The sequence below is a fragment of the Schistocerca piceifrons genome, chromosome 11 (genome assembly GCF_021461385.2).
Source record: "Schistocerca piceifrons isolate TAMUIC-IGC-003096 chromosome 11, iqSchPice1.1, whole genome shotgun sequence".
NCBI lineage: Eukaryota > Metazoa > Arthropoda > Insecta > Orthoptera > Acrididae > Schistocerca > Schistocerca piceifrons.
In genome coordinates this window covers 42,160,725-42,180,098 of record NC_060148.1, presented here as the reverse complement: position 1 = coordinate 42,180,098, position 19,374 = coordinate 42,160,725, and the positions used below count along the sequence as shown (strand labels likewise).

The 19,374-nt window shown below is 46.7% G+C and overlaps 1 protein-coding gene across 1 annotated transcript in view; it reads left to right on the top strand.

Annotated features, from left to right (window-relative positions):
* LOC124720026 (tRNA-dihydrouridine(47) synthase [NAD(P)(+)]-like) overlaps window positions 1-18,828 on the top strand; it is a 227,880-nt gene extending 209,052 nt beyond the window's left edge. Inside the window, exon 11 of the mRNA XM_047245275.1 lies at window positions 18,161-18,828. Within this exon, the coding sequence (XP_047101231.1) occupies window positions 18,161-18,233 (73 nt within the window). The 3' untranslated portion in view covers window positions 18,234-18,828. The remainder of the gene's footprint in view (window positions 1-18,160) is intronic.
* Window positions 18,829-19,374: the final 546 nt, after the last annotated feature.

The following is a 19,374-nucleotide window of genomic DNA, read 5'->3' as shown; positions in this document are numbered from 1 at the left end:
GTTTTGGAGAAGGACCAGGTGAAATTCAGATTCGAAAAGGAGTTGAGGTTATGGAGGAAATTAAGGAGTGTTTCTTCACCATGAGTCCAGACCACAAAGATGTCATCTATAAACCTATACCAGGCCAGGGGAAGCAGCTGTTGGGTCTTCAGGAAAGCCTCCTCCATGCGGCCCATGAAGAGGTTGGCATAGGAGGGAGCCATCCTGGTTCCCATGGCCGTTCCCCTGATTTGTTTGTAGGTCTGGCCTTCAAAAGTGAAGTAATTATGGGTGAGGATGAAGTTGGTAAGTGTGGGTGCAATTCCTCCTTCCACCAGTCTCTCCTGGACTTCCAGAACCTTCAATCCTTAGCCCTTACCCAACTTGTCCTGAATCTCTACACTACTTCATGTAACCACCACTCCCAACAGCTCCTATCTCTCTTCAAAGTCCTCCACCTCTCAAACCCTTGCTTGGAGAACACACTGAGGAACATCATCCTAGAAGCCAGCTGCAAACTTGAGTTCCATGCCACACAACACCTGAAAAAACTATCCACAGTGCTAGTGCAACACCTAAGAAGTGGGGTCCCTCTCCCTATCCCTCACAAACACCAACCACAACAGAACCTTCAACAAACCCCCCTCATAGCCAACAAACCTAGCCTAGCCACCCTACTCAATCTCCCCATCCCAGCACATACCCCACACAGACCAAATCTCAACTATAACCACAGTCAAATGCCACATATCACCAGTCCCAATTCAGTCCTAAACCTCTCATCCAGATCCCTCTCTCCTCCAGAGACATCTGTTCTATCAAAAGGCTTAACCTTTAGCCCCACACCTAAATTCAACCACACTGCCCTGGTTAAAGATCTCCTCTCATTCACCCGGAACCTCAACTGGAAATATCACTTCACTACCCAAACACAGCCCCCAAGCACTAGACCCAGTGTTGAACCCTGTCTAGAACAGTTTCGACTGCCTTCTCAAAGGGATCCTCCTCCCCTCCCCCAAAACCATCCCTTGCAGACATTTCAGGAATTCCTCACATCCAGTGTTGCCTCCCAGTCCTTCTTGAAGAACATCCCGACAACCCCCAACATCACCCCAGCTGAATCCCGTGCCATTAAAGAGCTGAAAATAGACCACTCTATTGTCATCCTCCCGGCGGATAAAGGCTCCACAACTGTCGTACTTGACCGTGTGGAGTATGTGGCAGAAGGACTGCGTCAACTCTCTGACACCTCGACCTACAAAGCTGTTACCCAGGATCCCATTCCCTCCATCCAGACTGAGCTGCAAAAAATCCTAAAAATCCAAGGTCCCTCACAAGGCCTCACAACGGCTTCCATAGACTTACTCACTCCACCTGAGCCACGTACCCCTACCTTCTACCTATTACCCAAAATCCACAAAGAGAACCATCCTGGCCGTCCCATTGTAGCAGGCTTCAAATCCCCAACCGAACGTATCTCAGCTCTGGTAGACCAGCACCTACAACCTATCACCCGCAGACTCCCATCCTACATCAAAGACACAAACCACTTCCTAGAACGCCTCAAATCCATTCCCACTCCTCTCCCACCTGAAACCTTTCTTGTCACCATAGATGCTACATCCCTTTACACAAACATCCCACATACCCATGGTCTCTCTGCCCTTGAGCACTACCTCTCCCAACGCCCACCCGAAGATCTTCCAAAAACCTCGTTCCTTATCACACTTACCAACTTCATCCTCACCTATAATTACTTCACTTTTGAAGGCCAGACCTACAAACAAATCAGGGGAACGGCCATGGGAACCAGGATGGCTCCCTCCTATGCCAACCTCTTCATGGGCCGCATGGAGGAGGCTTTCCTGAAGACCCAACAGCTGCTTCCCCTGGCCTGGTATAGGTTTATAGATGACATCTTTGTGGTCTGGACTCATGGTGAAGAAACACTCCTTAATTTCCTCCATAACCTCAACTCCTTTTCGAATCTGAATTTCACCTGGTCCTTCTCCAAAACCCAAGCCACCTTCCTGGATGTTGACCTTCATCTTGTTGAAGCTCACATCCACACCTCAGTCCATATCAAACCCACAAACAAACAACAGTACCTTCACTTTGATAGCTGCCATCCTTTCCACATCAAACGCTCCCTTCCCTACAGCCTAGGTATTCGTGGCAAACGTATCTGCTCCAGTGACGAATCCCTCAACAACTACACCAATAACCTGACCAGTGCTTTCCTCTCCCGCAACTATCCTGCAGACCTTGTCCACAAACAGATTTCCCGAGCAATACATTCCTCCCCGTCCAACAACAATGTTCCTACCCCCAGACCACACAGAAGCATCCCCCTTGTCACCCAGTATTATCCTGGCCTCGAAAACATCAACAAATTACTCCGCCAGGGATATGACTTTCTCAAGTCAACCCCTGAAATGAGATCATCCCTTGACAAAATTCTCCCCACACCACCCAGAGTTGCCTTTCGTCGCCCCCCTAACCTCCGTAACATCCTTGTTAAACCCTACAATATTCCCAGACTACCTTCTCTACCCAGCGGTTCCTACCCCTGTAACCGACCCCGCTGCAAAACCTGCCCCATGCATCCGCCCACAACCACCTACTCCAGCCCCGCTACTGGTAAAACATACACAATTCAAGGCAGGGCTACGTGTGAAACTACACATGTCATTTATCAACTGACGTGCCTGCACTGCACAGCCTTTTACATCGGCATGACAACAACCAAACTGGCTGAGCGAATGAACGGACACAGACGAACTGTCCGCCTAGGAGATGCCCAATACCCAGTAGCGGAGCATGCCCTCCAGCATAATTCTAGGGACCTAGGAACCTGCTACACCGTATGTGCCATTTGGCTTCTCCCACCCAACACCAGTCCCTCTGAACTGCGGAGATGGGAACTTGCACTCCAACACATCCTTTCATCCCGCCATCCCCCTGGACTGAACCTACGTTAAAGAACCTCACTCCCATTCACTCTTCAGTCTTCTCCTCTTTCCCTTTCCTCTTTAGCCATTCACGCATCTTTTCATCCTACATAGTTGTGTTTATACTTTACTTCTGTATGCATCCTCTTTGGTTTGAAGCTGGCACAGTACTTACAGTAGAATATCTTTGGCTTCCCTCTGACAACCATGCCTCCATCCTTGCTACCCTCCCTGTTTACCTTTCCCTGTTGCTTCATAACCTGGGTTGTGAGTAACTGAATCCACTTTCCCTTCTTCCCTTTTTTTCCCCTCTCTCCTCCCTGATGAAGGAACAAAGTTCCGAAAGCTAGGAATGTAAATTTTCAGTTCTGTTTTATGTGTATCTATCGGCTGTACTGAGCTGAGGTAAGTACTGGCCAGCCCCTCTATCTCTTTGTTAGTATTTGTTTCACATCTTATATGAGATTTTCCATTAATCATTTATATATATATACACACACACACACACACACACACACACACTCCTGGAAATTGAAATAAGAACACCGTGAATTCATTGTCCCAGGAAGGGGAAACTTTATTGACACATTCCTGGGGTCAGATACATCACATGATCACACTGACAGAACCACAGGCACATAGACACAGGCAACAGAGCATGCACAATGTCGGCACTATTACAGTGCATATCCACCTTTCGCAGCAATGCAGGCTGCTATTCTCCCATGGAGACGATCGTAGAGATGCTGGATGTAGTCCTGTGGAACGGCTTGCCATGCCATTTCCACCTGGCGCCTCAGTTGGACCAGCGTTCGTGCTGGACGTGCAGACCGCGTGAGACGACGCTTCATCCAGTCCCAAACATGCTCAATGGGGGACAGATCCGGAGATCTTGCTGGCCAGGGTAGTTGACTTACACCTTCTAGAGCACGTTGGGTGGCACGGGATACATGCGGACGTGCATTGTCCTGTTGGAACAGCAAGTTCCCTTGCCGGTCTAGGAATGGTAGAACGATGGGTTCGATGACGGTTTGGATGTACCGTGCACTATTCAGTGTCCCCTCGACGATCACCAGTGGTGTACGGCCAGTGTAGGAGATCGCTCCCCACACCATGATGCCGGGTGTTGGCCCTGTGTGCCTCGGTCGTATGCAGTCCTGATTGTGGCGCTCACCTGCACGGCGCCAAACACGCATACGACCATCATTGGCACCAAGGCAGAAGCGACTCTCATCGCTGAAGACGACACGTCTCCATTCGTCCCTCCATTCACGCCTGTCGCGACACCACAGGAGGCGGGCTGCACGATGTTGGGGTGTGAGCGGAAGACGGCCTAACGGTGTGCGGGACCGTAGCCCAGCTTCATGGAGACGGTTGCGAATGGTCCTCGCCGATACCCCAGGAGCAACAGTGTCCCTAATTTGCTGGGAAGTGGCGGTGCGGTCCCCTACGGCACTGCGTAGGATCCTACGGTCTTGGCGTGCATCCGTGCGTCGCTGCGGTCCGGTCCCAGGTCGACGGGCACGTGCACCTTCCGCCGACCACTGGCGACAACATCGATGTACTGTGGAGACCTCACGCCCCACGTGTTGAGCAGTTCGGCGGTACATCCACCCGGCCTCCCGCATGCCCACTATACGCCCTCGCTCAAAGTCCGTCAACTGCACATACGGTTCACGTCCACGCTGTCGCGGCATGCTACCAGTGTTAAAGACTGCGATGGAGCTCCGTATGCCACGGCAAACTGGCTGACACTGACGGCGGCGGTGCACAAATGCTGCGCAGCTAGCGCCATTCGACGGCCAACACCGCGGTTCCTGGTGTGTCCGCTGTGCCGTGCGTGTGATCATTGCTTGTACAGCCCTCTCGCAGTGTCCGGAGCAAGTATGGTGGGTCTGACACACCGGTGTCAATGTGTTCTTTTTTCCATTTCCAGGAGTGTGTGTGTGTGTGTGTGTGTGTGTGTGTGTGTATATATATATATATATATATATATATATATATATATGAATATAATAGAGGGAATGTCTGCTTGTGTCTGTGTATGTGTGGATGGATATGTGTGTGTGTGCGAGTGTATACCTGTCCTTTTTTCCCCCTAAGGTAAGTCTTTCCGCTCCCGGGATTGGAATGACTCCCTACCCTCTCCCTTAAAACACATATCCTTTTGTCTTTCCTTCTCCTTCCCTCTTTCCTGACGAGGCAACCATTGGTTGCGAAAGCCAGAATTTTGTGTGTATGTTTGTGTTTGTTTGTGTGTCTATCGACCTGCCAGCGCTTTTGTTTGGTAAGTTTCATCATCTTTCTTTTTATATATATATATATATATATATATATATATATAATAGAAGGAAACATTCCACATGGGAAAAATTATATATAAAAACAAAGATGAGGTGACTTACCGAACGAAAGCGCTGGCAGGTCGATAGACACACAAACATACACACAAAATTCGAGCTTTCGCAACAAACTGTTGCCTCATCAGGAAAGAGGGAAGGAGAGGGGAAGACGAAAGGAAGTGGGTTTTAAGGGAGAGGGTAAGGAGTCATTCCAATCCCGGGAGCGGAAAGACTTACCTTAGGGGGAAAAAAGGACAGGTATACACTCACGCACACACACACACATCCATCCGCACATATACAGACACAAGCAGTGTATACCTGTCCTTTTTTCCCCCTAAGGTAAGTCTTTCCGCTCCCGGGATTGAAATGACTCCTGACTCTCTCCCTTAAAACCTACATCCTTTCGTCTTTCCCTCTCCTTCCCTCTTTCCTGATGAAACAACCGTGGGATGCGAAAGCTTGAATTTTGTGTGTGTGTGTGTGTGTGTGTGTGTGTGTGTGTTTGTGTTTGTTTGTGTGTGTATCAACCTGCCAGCACTTTCGTTTGGTAAGTCACGTCGTATATATATATATATCTTTTGCAAATGCAACACACAGACACACACACACACATGACCACAGTCTCTGGCAGCTGAAGCCAGACTGCGGGCAGTGGTGCATGATGGGAGAGGCAACTGAGGGGTGGGAGGTTAGAGCAGAGAGGTGGGAGGGACAGCAGGGTCCTGCTATCCCTGCCCTAGCCTCCTCCTCACCGCTACACAATTGCCTCTTCCATCATGTGTCTGCAGCTCACGGTCTAGTGCAGCGTTTTTCAACCTGTGGGTCGCAAAGCCTTGCTTGGCAGGTGACGATAACGGGAGAGAGCAGTTGCAGCATGGCTGGTAACATACGTTTCGTGACGATCGTCTGCCACCGTGTAAATGTCACAGGGAAGTGACAAGGTTTTGTGAAACCATCTTGCAAATTCCCTCACATTCAGATCTGGTACTTATTTATAATAATGTATACTAATTTAATTTAACCCTGTTGAAGAGTTCAAATACACAAACACTTGCAGCAGTGAGAAGTAACACGATGTCTGTCGACCTCTTCCCACTTCTGCGGAATGGAACTAGGGTGGCGAGAGTCACTAAATCTGGTACAGATAGTATTTATCTGTGAGAGGTGTGCTGGGACAGGGAAAGGACCACGTCAACTTCCGAGCTGGAACGGCAGTTCAGTGGCAGCGTCTTGTGTATTACTGACAACTGGTCGTCCATACAGTGGTGTTAATGCTGGCTGTGGACGATGCTGCAGTTGTCGTCCAGTGATGTCCCTTACGTGCTCGACTGAAGACAAATCTTACGATCGAGCAGACCAAGTCGACATGTTGACACTCTGTAGAGCACATTGGGTTAAGACAGCAGTTATTATTTATTTAGCGTATGGCTAATACAGACATATCATGAAATTAAATATACATATGTACATATTGACACACAAGAAACTTAAGTTTGTCTTTACAACTGAATATCCAGTCCTTCAATCCAGCGCACTGCATCTGGAGTTGCTAGCAGGAAGTCCTCTTTGGCGCCGTGATAGGCTCGAATCCTGCATTCACTGACAATGTGGTGAACAGTCTGGTATGGAGCCCCGCAGTCACAAGCTGGATCAGGCAGCTTGTTCCACTTAAAGAGAGCATCCCTGCATCGCCCATGGCTGGTACGGATTCTGTTGAGAGTAGACCACGTCTTGCGTGGTAAGTCGAATCCACTTGGAAGTTTAGCACCTGAGAAGATGTTATGCAGGTGCACATCTGTCACTGCTTCCCACCGACCTTTCCATTCTTCAAGAGGTTTGAAATTCTTAGCAACCATGTCAGCAGCATCGCACAGAGTTGGATGACGTGATTTCAGTCTCTTGCGATTTAAAAGTGGCAGGTCGCTATGCACGGGTAGGTTAGAATTCCTGGAGATCTTGTGGAATTCTCTCATAAGGGCAGTACATCTGCGTAGATGAGGAGGCATTATACCGGTTAACAGTGGAAGCCAATAAACTGGAGTAGATCTGATTGTGCCAGATATTATGCGCATTGTCGTATTCAGCTGGGTATCAACAAGCCTTGTATGATGACTATTCATCCAAACAGGTGCACAATACTCAGCACTTGAGTATACCGAGCCCAGAGCTGAAGTTCGCAGGGTGGTTGCTGAAGATCCCCAGGTAGTTCCGCATAGCTTATGGAGGATGTTGTTTCGAGTCCTCAGCTTTTGAGCTAAGTTAAGAAGGTGTTGTTTGAAGCATAGTGTACGATCCAGGATGACACCAAGATATTTTGGGTTCCAGTTGTGATGAAGAATTCTGCCTCTGAAACTTACCTCCAGTTTTACGTTCGCCAACTGGTTATTTAGATGGAAGCAACACACTTCTGTTTTACTCACACTGGGTTGGAGTCTCCAGATTTTGAAGTAATTGTCTAATGCAGACAGGTCATTGGCTAAAATCTCTTCTGTTGTCTTCATTTCCTGGTGTTTGACGGCTAGAGCCAGCTCATCGGCATAGCAGTATTTTCTGGACGAAGTGTCAGGTAGATCAGATAGATATAGGTTGAACAGTAAGGGTGAGAGAACTGATCCTTGAGGCAATCCGTTGTTCAGCTTCCTCTCCTTACTTATGTTGCTTCCAGTGATTACCTGGAACTTCCGATCACTTAGCATGCTGTTAATCAGTCGAGCCATTGTTCTGCAGGGCATGATGCGGAGAAATTTGTAGATAAGGCCTTCCCTCCACACAGTGTCGAAGGCGGCAGTTAGATCAACAAATGCCACAGATGTTTTCTGCTTCATTTGGTATCCTGACTCTATGAAGGATGTGAGAGACAATACTTGGTCGCAGCAGCTACGCCCTGGTCTGAAGCCTGCCTGATCAACTGGAACGTTCTCTAAGATAGCGCTACTTATTCTGTTATATATTAACCTTTCAAAAAGCTTGTAGCAGCAGCTGAGTAGGGAAATGGGGCGATAGTTTTCTACCCTGTTGCTGGGTTTGCCAGGTTTCAGAACAGATATTATCTTCACCTTTTTAAACTCAGATGGAAGTTGACCAGTCAGCAGGATGTCAGTGAAGAATTCTGCCAGCCATTTCTTAGCTTTTCCTCCCATATGGATCAGGAATTCTGGGTGGATACCATCGAATCCAGGTGCCTTAAGAGGTTTGAGGTCCTTCAGTCCAGAGTCAATGTCTGAAACTGTGAAGGGATGGGTATACTCAGATGAGGGAGATGCCTTCTTTTTAAGTTCACGAAGCTGTCGTCTGATATGTCTTGTATGTTTCTTGTCAGGAGGTACTCTTGAGGTGGTAATGATGTGGGAAGCAATTTGGTCTGGTGTTACTTCGGAATTTTTTCTGCATGCTGGTGCACTTCCTCCCAGTTTTCTCAGAAGACTCCATGCTTTCCTGCTCGAGTGGGTAAAGTCCATAGTTTTGACTGTTTCTGCCCATTTCTGCCTCCGAGACATGTCCAAGCTGGACAATAGTTCCGTAGCTATCTCTGGGTCACCACTTTGCTGGAAGTATTGGTACAGTGTTTCACTTTCCTCATTCCATCCTGGAATATATTCTTTTCGGTATCCTCTTGGCATACACTTTTTAGCTGTTGCTGTTACTGCACCAATGAAGCGTTGATAGTTATTATGTGATGGAGGTATCCATCGAATGGTCTTATCCAGTTCCGTTGAAAACTTCATCCAGTTGGCTTTCTGGAAATTCCATCGAGCGTGCGGAGTTGATCGTATGACAGGAACGGTGCAACCAATTTGTATTATTACAGGTCTGTGTAGGCTGTGAGGAAAGGCATCTATCACTTTCCTTGTGGTGTTGATGGGAAAGCCAGTTTCGTTGCAGCTAACAAAGCATAAGTCAGGATTTGAATCCTTGTCCCAAGCAGCTGACCTGAAAGTACCTTGATCTTTGGCATCAAACACTAGATGAAGATTATTCTCTTCGATCCATTCTGCAAGCATGCTCCCATTTTCATCATTTTGAGAGTACTTCCAAAGTTCATGGTGACTATTGAAGTCTCCTATGTAAATTGCAGGATGTTCTGCTGTGTGTAGGACAAAATCAGGCCATGTTGTTTTGGGTGGTTTGTAAACATTTGTAATAGTAATGCCGTGCAATTGTATGACAACTGTATGTATATCTGCCTCCACACTTACAGAAATCAGTGAAGCTTCGTTTATGTTGTTACGGACATACGTAGCAATTCCATACACCTCGTGGTAAGTTACACCAAGTGCAGAATATCCAGGAATTCGACCTCGGCTTCGGAATATTTCTTCGCTGGAAACACGAGTTTCTTGAATGGCGACGACATCGATATTGTTGTCCAGCAAAAATTTTGACAGGTAGTTACACTTTGCCCTGCTAATGCTTTCGATATTCAGTTGAAGGAGTCTGATAGTTGGTCCAATGTTTCTTGTTAATGAGCTCTGAAAAGAACTGTTTCTGCTATTTAATTGATATGTCATTGCCAGGAGATCCTATGGATAGTCTGGCTGTCTGTAATCACTGTTGCTCAATTAGCACCACCCAGGAGGAACGTGTAGGGTATTTTAAGGTTAAACCTACGGACGTGAGCAACGCTACCTCCCAAGACAGCAGTAAGTGGGCATTATCCTGTTGGAAAACACCCTCTGGTATGCTGTTCATGAGTGGCAGCACAACAGGTGGAATCACCAGACTGACGTACAAATTTGGAGGCAGAGGACGAGGGATAACGAGAGTGCTCCTGCTGTCATACGAAATCACACTCCAGACCAAAAATTAGGCCCAATGTATCCAGCATGCAGACATCCAACACATGCCTATCACTGGCACTGAAGCAGAACCAGCTTTTGTCAGAAAACAGAACAGACTTCCACATAGCTCTCCGATAAGCTCTCACTTGACACCAGTAAAGTCGGAGACGGCGTAGTTTGGATCAGTGGAATGCAAACTGTAGAGCGTTTTCCTTTTAGCTGTCCTCGAAGTAACCAATTTATAACAATCAGTTGTGTCAATGTTGTACCGACCGCTGATCACATTTCTGCTGCGGATGCAGTACGACGCACCAGAGGCAGTGGCAAACGTGACGGTCTTCCCTCTCACAGGGGAACCTCCCCATCGCACCCCCCTCAGATTTAGTTATAAGTTGGCACAGTGGATAGGCCTTAAAAACTGAACATAGATCAAACGAGAAAACAGGGAGAAGTTGGGTGGAACTATGAAAAAATAAGCAAAATATACAAAAAGAGTAGTCAATGCGTAAGATAGGCAACGTCAAGGACAGTGTGAGCTTAGAAGCAACGTGGTCCCGTGGTTAGCATGAGCCGCTGTGGACCTAGAGGTCCTTGGTTCAAGTCTACCCTCGAGAGAAAATTTTACTTTCTTTTTTTTCGCAAAGTTATGATTTGTCCGTTTGTACACTGACATCTCTGTTCACTCTAATAAGTTTAGCGCCTGTGTTTTGCGACCGCACCGCAAAACCGTGCGATTGTTATTGAAGTCGTGAGCTATATTTGCTGGATTCATATTGCCCACGGAATACATCTCACGTATTCAATGCACTCTCGTCCAAAGTAATGAACAGTCAACTGCCAGCCAGGGAGCCTCGTTAGCAGGAATACTCTCTCTTCCGTGCGCGGTAGTCCACTGACGTCGTGTGTTTCGATGTTCGTTTAGGTGTGGCGTCCCCGTACTACGGCGCAGTTACCTCGCATCAGACAGACGGACAAATAATAATTGTCTGAAAATAAAAAACTAAACTTTTCAGTCGATGGACGACTTCCTGTGACCGTACACTCTCGTGACCGCCACTGCCGGCAGTCGTGTCCAGCGGTTGAATTCCTGCCAACTCTTTCTGCAGTATTGCAGAAGGAAGATCCAGCTTGTCGGAGCCCTATTGCACGACCTCATTCAAACTCAGTCACTCATTTATAATACCGTATCCGTCATCTCGAAGACGTTCTTGACTGACATCAACTCGTTGTGTCCAATCTCATAGTTAACTAATGCTCACAACCATTGTAGCACATGTTTAAAGCAAACCTGATCTGCATTCTCATGGCGGTGTTACTAGATGTCAGTTTTTAGATTTAGAAATGCACATGCCAAATTTTGTTTATTTTGCACAACTCCTTCTTGGTGTTTGGACTTTTAGTTTTCCACCAGTATATGTCAAGCCCCACCTCCACTAAATAGGGGTGTGTTAACCCCACAGTAATTGTCTTCTGGCACTAATTTTTGTGTATAGTGAAGGTAAAATGTAAAGATTCTTAGTCCGTGACCTGAATACCGACGTTACTGACGGCAAAATGCGACACTAGGAGGGAGTGGGGAAGTGGTGGCGAGTCCCTCACCCTGGCTATTCTTAGCTTCCTGTAAAGACCCTGGTACACATTTTGACAGTAGGCTGAGGCTGTCCAGGAGGCACTGGAATGAGGAAAAATCCTCACACCCAACCGGGGTTGACCCGGGGCTTCTAGAGGTGTAGTTAAGTACTCTACCGACTAGACCACTGCGGCTCCAAATGTATGAGGGACATACAGTAAGTAATACAACTCATTTGTTTTTCTTCTGAAAGCCAGTTTGTATTATTCAGGATTTCAATACAGCACATTATTCCGTCTCTTGTGGCTTCAAAATCGTATTTTTTGACGTGCTCTTCGTTCTGTGCGACACCCTTACGCGCGACCTTTCCGGAAGGGTCGGTGTGCCCGAACGGTACCACTCTAGTGGTCGAGTTCGGAGCCATCGTCGTCTGCATCGGTAACCTCCCTGCCGTCCACGTACTGCTTCTCGAGGAGTGCGTCCTTCGTTTGGCCAAACAGATGGAAGTCGGAATGTGTCAGATCCGGGCTGTCGGGTGGACCAGGAAGAACAGTTCGATGAAGTTTCGTGAGTTCCTCTCGGCTGTGCAGGCTCGTTTGAGGACTCGCACTGTCGTAGAGAAATAGTTCATTTGCAATTTTGTGGTGACGAATGTGCTGAAGTCATTTCTCCAGTTTTGTGATGGGGGGAGCACAATACACTTCAGAATTGACGATTGCAAAATAATGGTTCAAATGGCTCTGAGCACTATGGGACTAAACATCTATGGTCATCAGTCCCCTAGAACTTAGAACTACTGAAACCTAACAAACCTAAGGACATCACACAACACCCAGCCATCACGAGGCAGAGAAAATCCCTGACCCCGCCGGGAATCGAACCCGGGAACCCGGGCGTGGGAAGCGAGAACGCTATCGCACGACCACGAGCTGTGGGCTTGACAATTGCACCTTGAGTTCAGAAATGAAAGAGAATAATCCCTTCGAAGTCTCGGAAGACATTCACCGTGGCATTTCTTTAGAGTAGAGGTGGGTGTGATACCAATCTGCAGATAGTTGTTTTGTTTCTGGTTTGAAGTCACAATTTCCGTAAGAGTTCGGGCAACCTGAGCGCATTTGCACAGACAAAGGTCAGCGGCCGGGTAGCCATATATGAAGATAGTAACTGTTCATCAATGGTATCTGTTATTTCGAGAACAGTTACTATCCATATATATAGTTAAATGACTACCTAGCCATTGACCGTCTGTGCAAATGCACACAGGTTGCCTGAACTCTTACGGCAATTATCACCGTAGTGGGCGCGAGTAATGAGTGGATGGGCAAATATCTATTAGGAACATTACGTATATAGATTGTGGACAGTTGTGAATGTGGGTCTCATGGGAAGCGTGCAAGGGATAAGTCCCTGCAGTTGCCCTATTCATCTGTGTCCTCGGTGGCTCAGATGGATTGAGCGTCTGCCCTGTAAGCAGGAGATCCAGGGTTCGTGTCCCGGTCGGGGCACACATTTTCAGAGAACACCTGAGGGTTTCAATTAATTATTATTAGCCTCATAACACTCAGACAATTCCACACACATGGTCCTTCGTTGCTCTTTATGGTCTTCCACAGAGTGGCGCACATAAAACTGGCCCCTGCACTGAATGGAATACAAATGAAGAAAATCAACGTACATCATCGCTTTCTTACATTTTTATTGTACAGTTTCATTATTAACTATGTAATTAACAGTTTAAGTAACAGATTTACTTTTATTAGTTTACTAAGCATGTTTTAGAAAGGAATATAAAGTCTGTGTTCAAAATGTTCTCCGCCAACATACGAGCAAAGTTGTTCACGTTGAAGCGTGTTAAGGAAAACACTTTTCTGTACTTTTTGAGGAATGTTCTAAATTTCTTCATATGTGTTGTTTTTTAATGTGTCAAGTGTTCTAGGATTGTTGCTATGGACTCTAGCCTTTAGAAATCCCCAGAGGTAAAAGACACACGGTGACAAGTTGGGAGAGCGCGGTTTCCACAAGCTCTTTACTAATGCTCCTCTCTTCTGTAAAATGTATGTATATGAGCTAAGGACAAACCTGACATATGAGAAGTTGCCCCATCTTCCTGGAAATATGCACAACATTTTTTGTTTGCAGTTAACAAAGCTGAAAATTTGTTGCAACTAAACGTGTGTTGACAGTTTCATCGGAGAACAATGGCCTGACAATTCTGTTACCAGATACAGCACACGATACACCAATTTTTAAATTGTGTAACGGCTTTTGCAGTTTGGCATGGGGATTGTCTGTAGCCCATTGTCTTGTGTTTTGTGAAATAACATAACTTGACAGATGAAACCAAGCTTCATCCGTCGAAAAAAGGAGGAACGGATCAAGACGTCCCCCAGTGACATTTTCCAGCAACCGATTACAGGAATGTGTACGCTTACCCTTGTCTGCTTCTTTTATTTGCTGAACAACACTCACACGGTAAGGTTCCATTTTTAAGCCACGAAGGATGTGTTGACACGACCTGCAAGATATTCGACATTGCTGCGATAATCATCGTGGTGACTTGTGGGGACTTCTTTCAGTGTGTGCCGTCACATTTACCACACGTTCAGGTGTACATAGAGTCAGTGCCTTATTTCTCTTTGAATTAACAACACTGCCTGTTGAACGCCACTTTCTCACTAAATTTTGAATTGTTGATTTTGCAGGAGTATTACTTTCAGGAAACTTTCCACGAAAAGTGTCATGAGCAACTTTAATGCATTCAGACCACACATATTCTTCAACAATGAACACCCGTTATTCAGTGGAGTAAGGTGTCGTAACGGCGACCGGAACAGTCGCGGGGTCGAAGTGACGGAAAACGCGGCGGGACCCGCGGAGCGGCCCACAAACAGCAACACAATGGGAGAGGACAGACACGACCGATGAAGGACCTTACGACAGCAACAACAAAACGACAGAGTCAAGAAAACCTAACTAGACAACCACGTCCACTTGTAAACAAAACACGAAAGTAAATACGCTGTCTAAGGCGAGGTGATATGTCCTGAGACCAGTGTGCGATTTGCAGGGGGGGATGGGGGGATTTCCCCCCCTCTGCCTCAGACGATCCCCTCCTCTGGCTTAAGTTTATGCATCACAACCTGGGATGTTTATTTCCCACGCACTGGAGTAAAACTTTACATATAATTTAAATTTGTGGAGCCGAACACTGAAAGTTTTTAATACAGTCATACTATTAATATGTTTGCTTATTAATTTTGAAAAAGTGTTATGTAGTAGTTAAGCACTTCAAAACATTTAGAACTAAATCATCATTCTAATGTTGTCATTGTTGCTTTCGTCTAAGGTGCGTCATCCGTTTACTTGCGAGCTTGCGAGGGAAGTAGTGTGGCAGTCATGCCGCAGAGTTGGATAAGCTGGGGGCTGAAATTCCCACCCCGGGCCCTGACACAGGGTTGTGACCGGCCCGGTGCCTGTGCGAACATCTACCGTTAGGCCACCTTTTGGCAACGGTATGGCGCGGACTAACGCGCCTGGGACGAAAGCACACATTACTAAATAACGCACCATCGTCTGCTTCTAGTTCCTAGGACACTGTTTCGCGGACCGTCTTTAAATACTCTTCTCTTCCACCATCGTTTTCTTTTCCTTTGGTTTTCATTTCCGTTGCTAGCTGCGTGTGCAAGTACCAAGTAGGCTGCCACTGCGATACTTTATCATCGTTTATACTGCAAGACCGACAGACGTGTGGCACAAATTCTGTTGCTTTGGTATAAATTAACCTGCCGCATGCAACATACGCCGCAAGATGTTGCCTGTTGTAGCATGCTACAAGACGACGCACGCCACATTTCCGTAGCATGCCACAATGTTGCAAGACGTCGCCCCAGCGTAAACGAGGCTTTAGAGCCAGGTCTGTATTGTGTGGTGCATGTGATGTGTTGCGTACGAAACTAAAACCTGCAGTCAGATCCAAACGTCGTAGAAAACTGTGAAGGTGTCATCCTGCAGCAAGATAACGCTCGCCCACATCCTGCCAAACGGACAGCCGACGAAATAAAGGAGTTGAGATTTGAGGTGCTGGAGCATCCACCATACAGTCCAGACCTGGCTCCTAGTGATTTTCACATGTTTGGACCCTTAACGGAACCACTACAGGAAATAAAATTTGAAAGTGATGAAGAAGTCATTGCTTCGGTGCAAAACTAGTTACAGATGCAACCGAAAAACGTATTTTCTGATGTAAAAAAAAAAAAAAAAAAAAAAAAAAAAAAAAAAAAAAAGTTGTAAAATGTCGGGAAAACTGCATTGAACTCCACAGAGTTTACGTAGAAAAATAACGCATGTTTCAGTTTTCTATCATCAGAATAAGTACAGCTTTTCACAAATGTGCCTTTACTTTTTGAATTCCCATCGTATACCTGTATGTAGATGATTTTGTAAATAAGGTTTACTATAATGTACATTTAAAGATATAACAGGGGATGGCTTTTCTGATAGTGCATACGCACAAATAGTGAGTTTCGGCATTGACATCTATTTATAAATAACTGTTTAACCATGGGTAACGCCACGGTCCAAGCTAGTAACATATGTAATTATACTAACCCCCTAAGACATCCCGCACACTGGTAAAAGCACAAATCGCACACTGCCTGAGACGTACGCGAGGTTAGACCAGCAGGCTGAGCGAGAGGCAGGCGCTTAAGCACTCTAACGGGGACGCTGCTGTTGGCCGCTGGGACCCCGTGTTCCACTGTGGCGCCCTCACTCTAAATGCGGGCCAGGAGGCGCGTGCCGCCACAGCTTACGGCGCGACGGTGCAGAGACCTCTAGGGGTCTTCGACGTCCGTGACGTCTGGCGGGGATTCAAATTCCGTGGCACGCGGTACCGGATAAGGCGTGACGGTTAAGTACACGATTTATAATGACTACTTTCGTACGAACTACTCACACGCTACTGCTGTTGGAAGGTGGCATAGAAACTGACGAGCTAGTAACGCTACTCACGTGCGTTCGCAGTACGGTTCGGGCCGGTTTTATGTGCGCCACTCTGTATTAGGCAGTGAGGAATCCAGTGGTCACACACTTTTGAGTACCGCAACTGGTGTACGAATGTGTCACTACTACTGACAGGGACGTCCGGTCGAGCACCGAGGTGTCGGATTGTGATCTGTCGACTGCCACAGACGAGTGTGTCTGGACGTTCTGACAGTGCAGGAGCTACAGCTGTGTGCAGCTGGCCGGCACGTGGCGGATCGGACAGGTTTGTGTGAACTTGTTTTGATAGTGACGGACGCCTCACCCGATGACACTGTATGCTTTTCGTCACTGCAGGTCTCCGTAGTCATTCTGCGACCACGTACAAATATCTGCAATTCTCTGGTTTTCCGCAAAATAAAATCGGCGAATGTTCTCCGCTCGGAATGGACTTATGTAACAGATGCCATTTCGAAGGCTACTTATGCCGCTGCCAGGTATTGGAACTTCATGAAACTGTAGGGCCTGAAGTGAAAACATTCCACTATGCCCCTCAACAAACTGTGCATGCATTTGTTATTGCATGCCCCTGATGTACCAAGTTTGTTTGTGTGGTGTGCGTACGGTAAGACCTTCGGTACACACACCATCAGATTATTTGACTTGTCGCTCTTACAAAGTAGGCGAGTGTCAGCAATATGTCTCGTGGTCTTATCGTGTCGTGTTTATCTTCTGCCGTTAGGTCAGACGATAGAAATTCCACCTGCACGCTTAGAGTAGCAGATTGACGGTGACCAACTTTAAACAGAACTTGATTAATTTTCACACACATTTATTAAAATAATAAAAAAGCGTAGATATACGTAACTTGATTCTGGATGCTGTTTACAATTGACAATGTGAAGTTCCTTTGGTCTTGGTACCTTAATCTTATTCTCACATATTTCTGATACTTGACAAAGTGTCTATACATTTCTCTTCATCGCTATGTACAGGAATATGATAATCTTATCAGGCGCAGACTGAAACTTGACTATAGACTGGTACAGACAAATGCAGACTGACTAATCGGAGGTCTGTACACTCGTTATAATACCTCGCACGTTCAGGTATCACTGCGCGAGTGTGATCTGCGAAGAGAAGGTTCTACGTTAGGAGCAATCTCATTGGCTGCGTTACGTATTAATACGCGGATCGGCGGAAGCAGAATTTGGTCCATCTCTATGGCAGCGCCATCTCGTAGTGCGGAGACGGACGAGCGCTGTGCCTGCGCTGTTGTGCTTAGCGGGGTGCGATCTAGTGGGAAAGTTGTGTACGCGCTCACTACGCGGAACTATGTACACATCAGTTTGAAATTGTCGTTGACTTTCCAGAGATATGCTGAAGCATTACACACACACACACACACACATATTTTTATGTGTATACATTATTCACTTAATTATTGACACGGAGAAATAGTCTAACAAGTAAACTCTCGTCCTGTTTTTGAAGTAACTGTAATTGTCTGTTTATAGTATACAGACCCCACAGGTATCGGTGTGTTGTGTGTTCCAGTGAGATGCTGTTGGGCCCGGTGCCCGCGGACTACAAATTCCTGCCGAAGCACAAGGCGAGCGCGTGGGCCTGAGAGTAGAGACGTGTGGGCCCCGGGGAGCGCAGGTTCGGCGCGACGGCCCACACACTGCTCTGGCGGCGAGGTGCCACACTTCTCTCTCCACTGTGGCACTGCATGAGCCACACTGCCGGAGGCAGCGCTCGTCTGATAGAGGAGCTGATTTTGTGAAAGTGTGCGAGACGACACGGAAGCGTGTTGTCGTAAGAGACCGGGTATAGAGAAAAGTCAGTTTGTGATAATTTTTGTTTTTATTATTGATATCTGAAATGTGCCTTTATTCCAGGGATCCTGTATAAAGTAACATTGTGCACCACATTGCAGTTTGAATGTATTATCGAGTTATTTGCCTATTTGCTGAAAGTGACAGCTTTAACGTCAGCCACCTGGTGGTGACAGGGAGTGCAAACCTAGCCCGTGTACAGCAGCTGTGCTTTTTGTGAGGTCACTGTGGACGTTCTGGCCAGGGAAGTCAGATGATAGTAATAATGGCAGATTGTAATTTATATGCCTCTGCCTTGTGCATCTCGTGGAATTTTTGCTTCAACCTTCTTCCTGTGGCTGTTGATTGTGGTGAAGTGTTATTAAAGGAAGTACACAATACTGCAAACTTTATTTTCATTCCTCTCCACACTGTTTAGGTTAGTGATCGACTCGCCCGGATTGCCCCGTGTGCTAACACACCACTACCGGGGTCTGGGCAGGTGCGACAGCCCCGGACCGAATTCGTCCGGCAGATTGACGAAGAGGCCCAGCGAGGGGGCCAGACTGGATATGGTTTTAGACAGTTCCCAGATCCACCTGTGTGAATACTGGGCAGTTTCCCAAGTTCCACCTCAGTTGAACTATATGTAGACATTTAGAAAATGTCACACTGATAAGACTGTACGCTACAATTTGGGGGAGGGGAGAGGGGGGGGGCGGCAATAGGGAGGCATCCGATTAACTGTGCCAAATCTGAAATTAACCACGCTGCCCCGAGTAGTTGCAGGGCAAAGGCATAAGAAAAAGTAGTAGTTTAGTCCAGTTACCAGCTTTGTAAATAATGGAAGCCTCAATATTTTAGCACAGGTCAATAAGCTGATATCTGTTTGAAGTTTCAAAAATTTAACGAGTGGCAATAATCTACAGAATAACTGTACGTGTTAGCAACTCA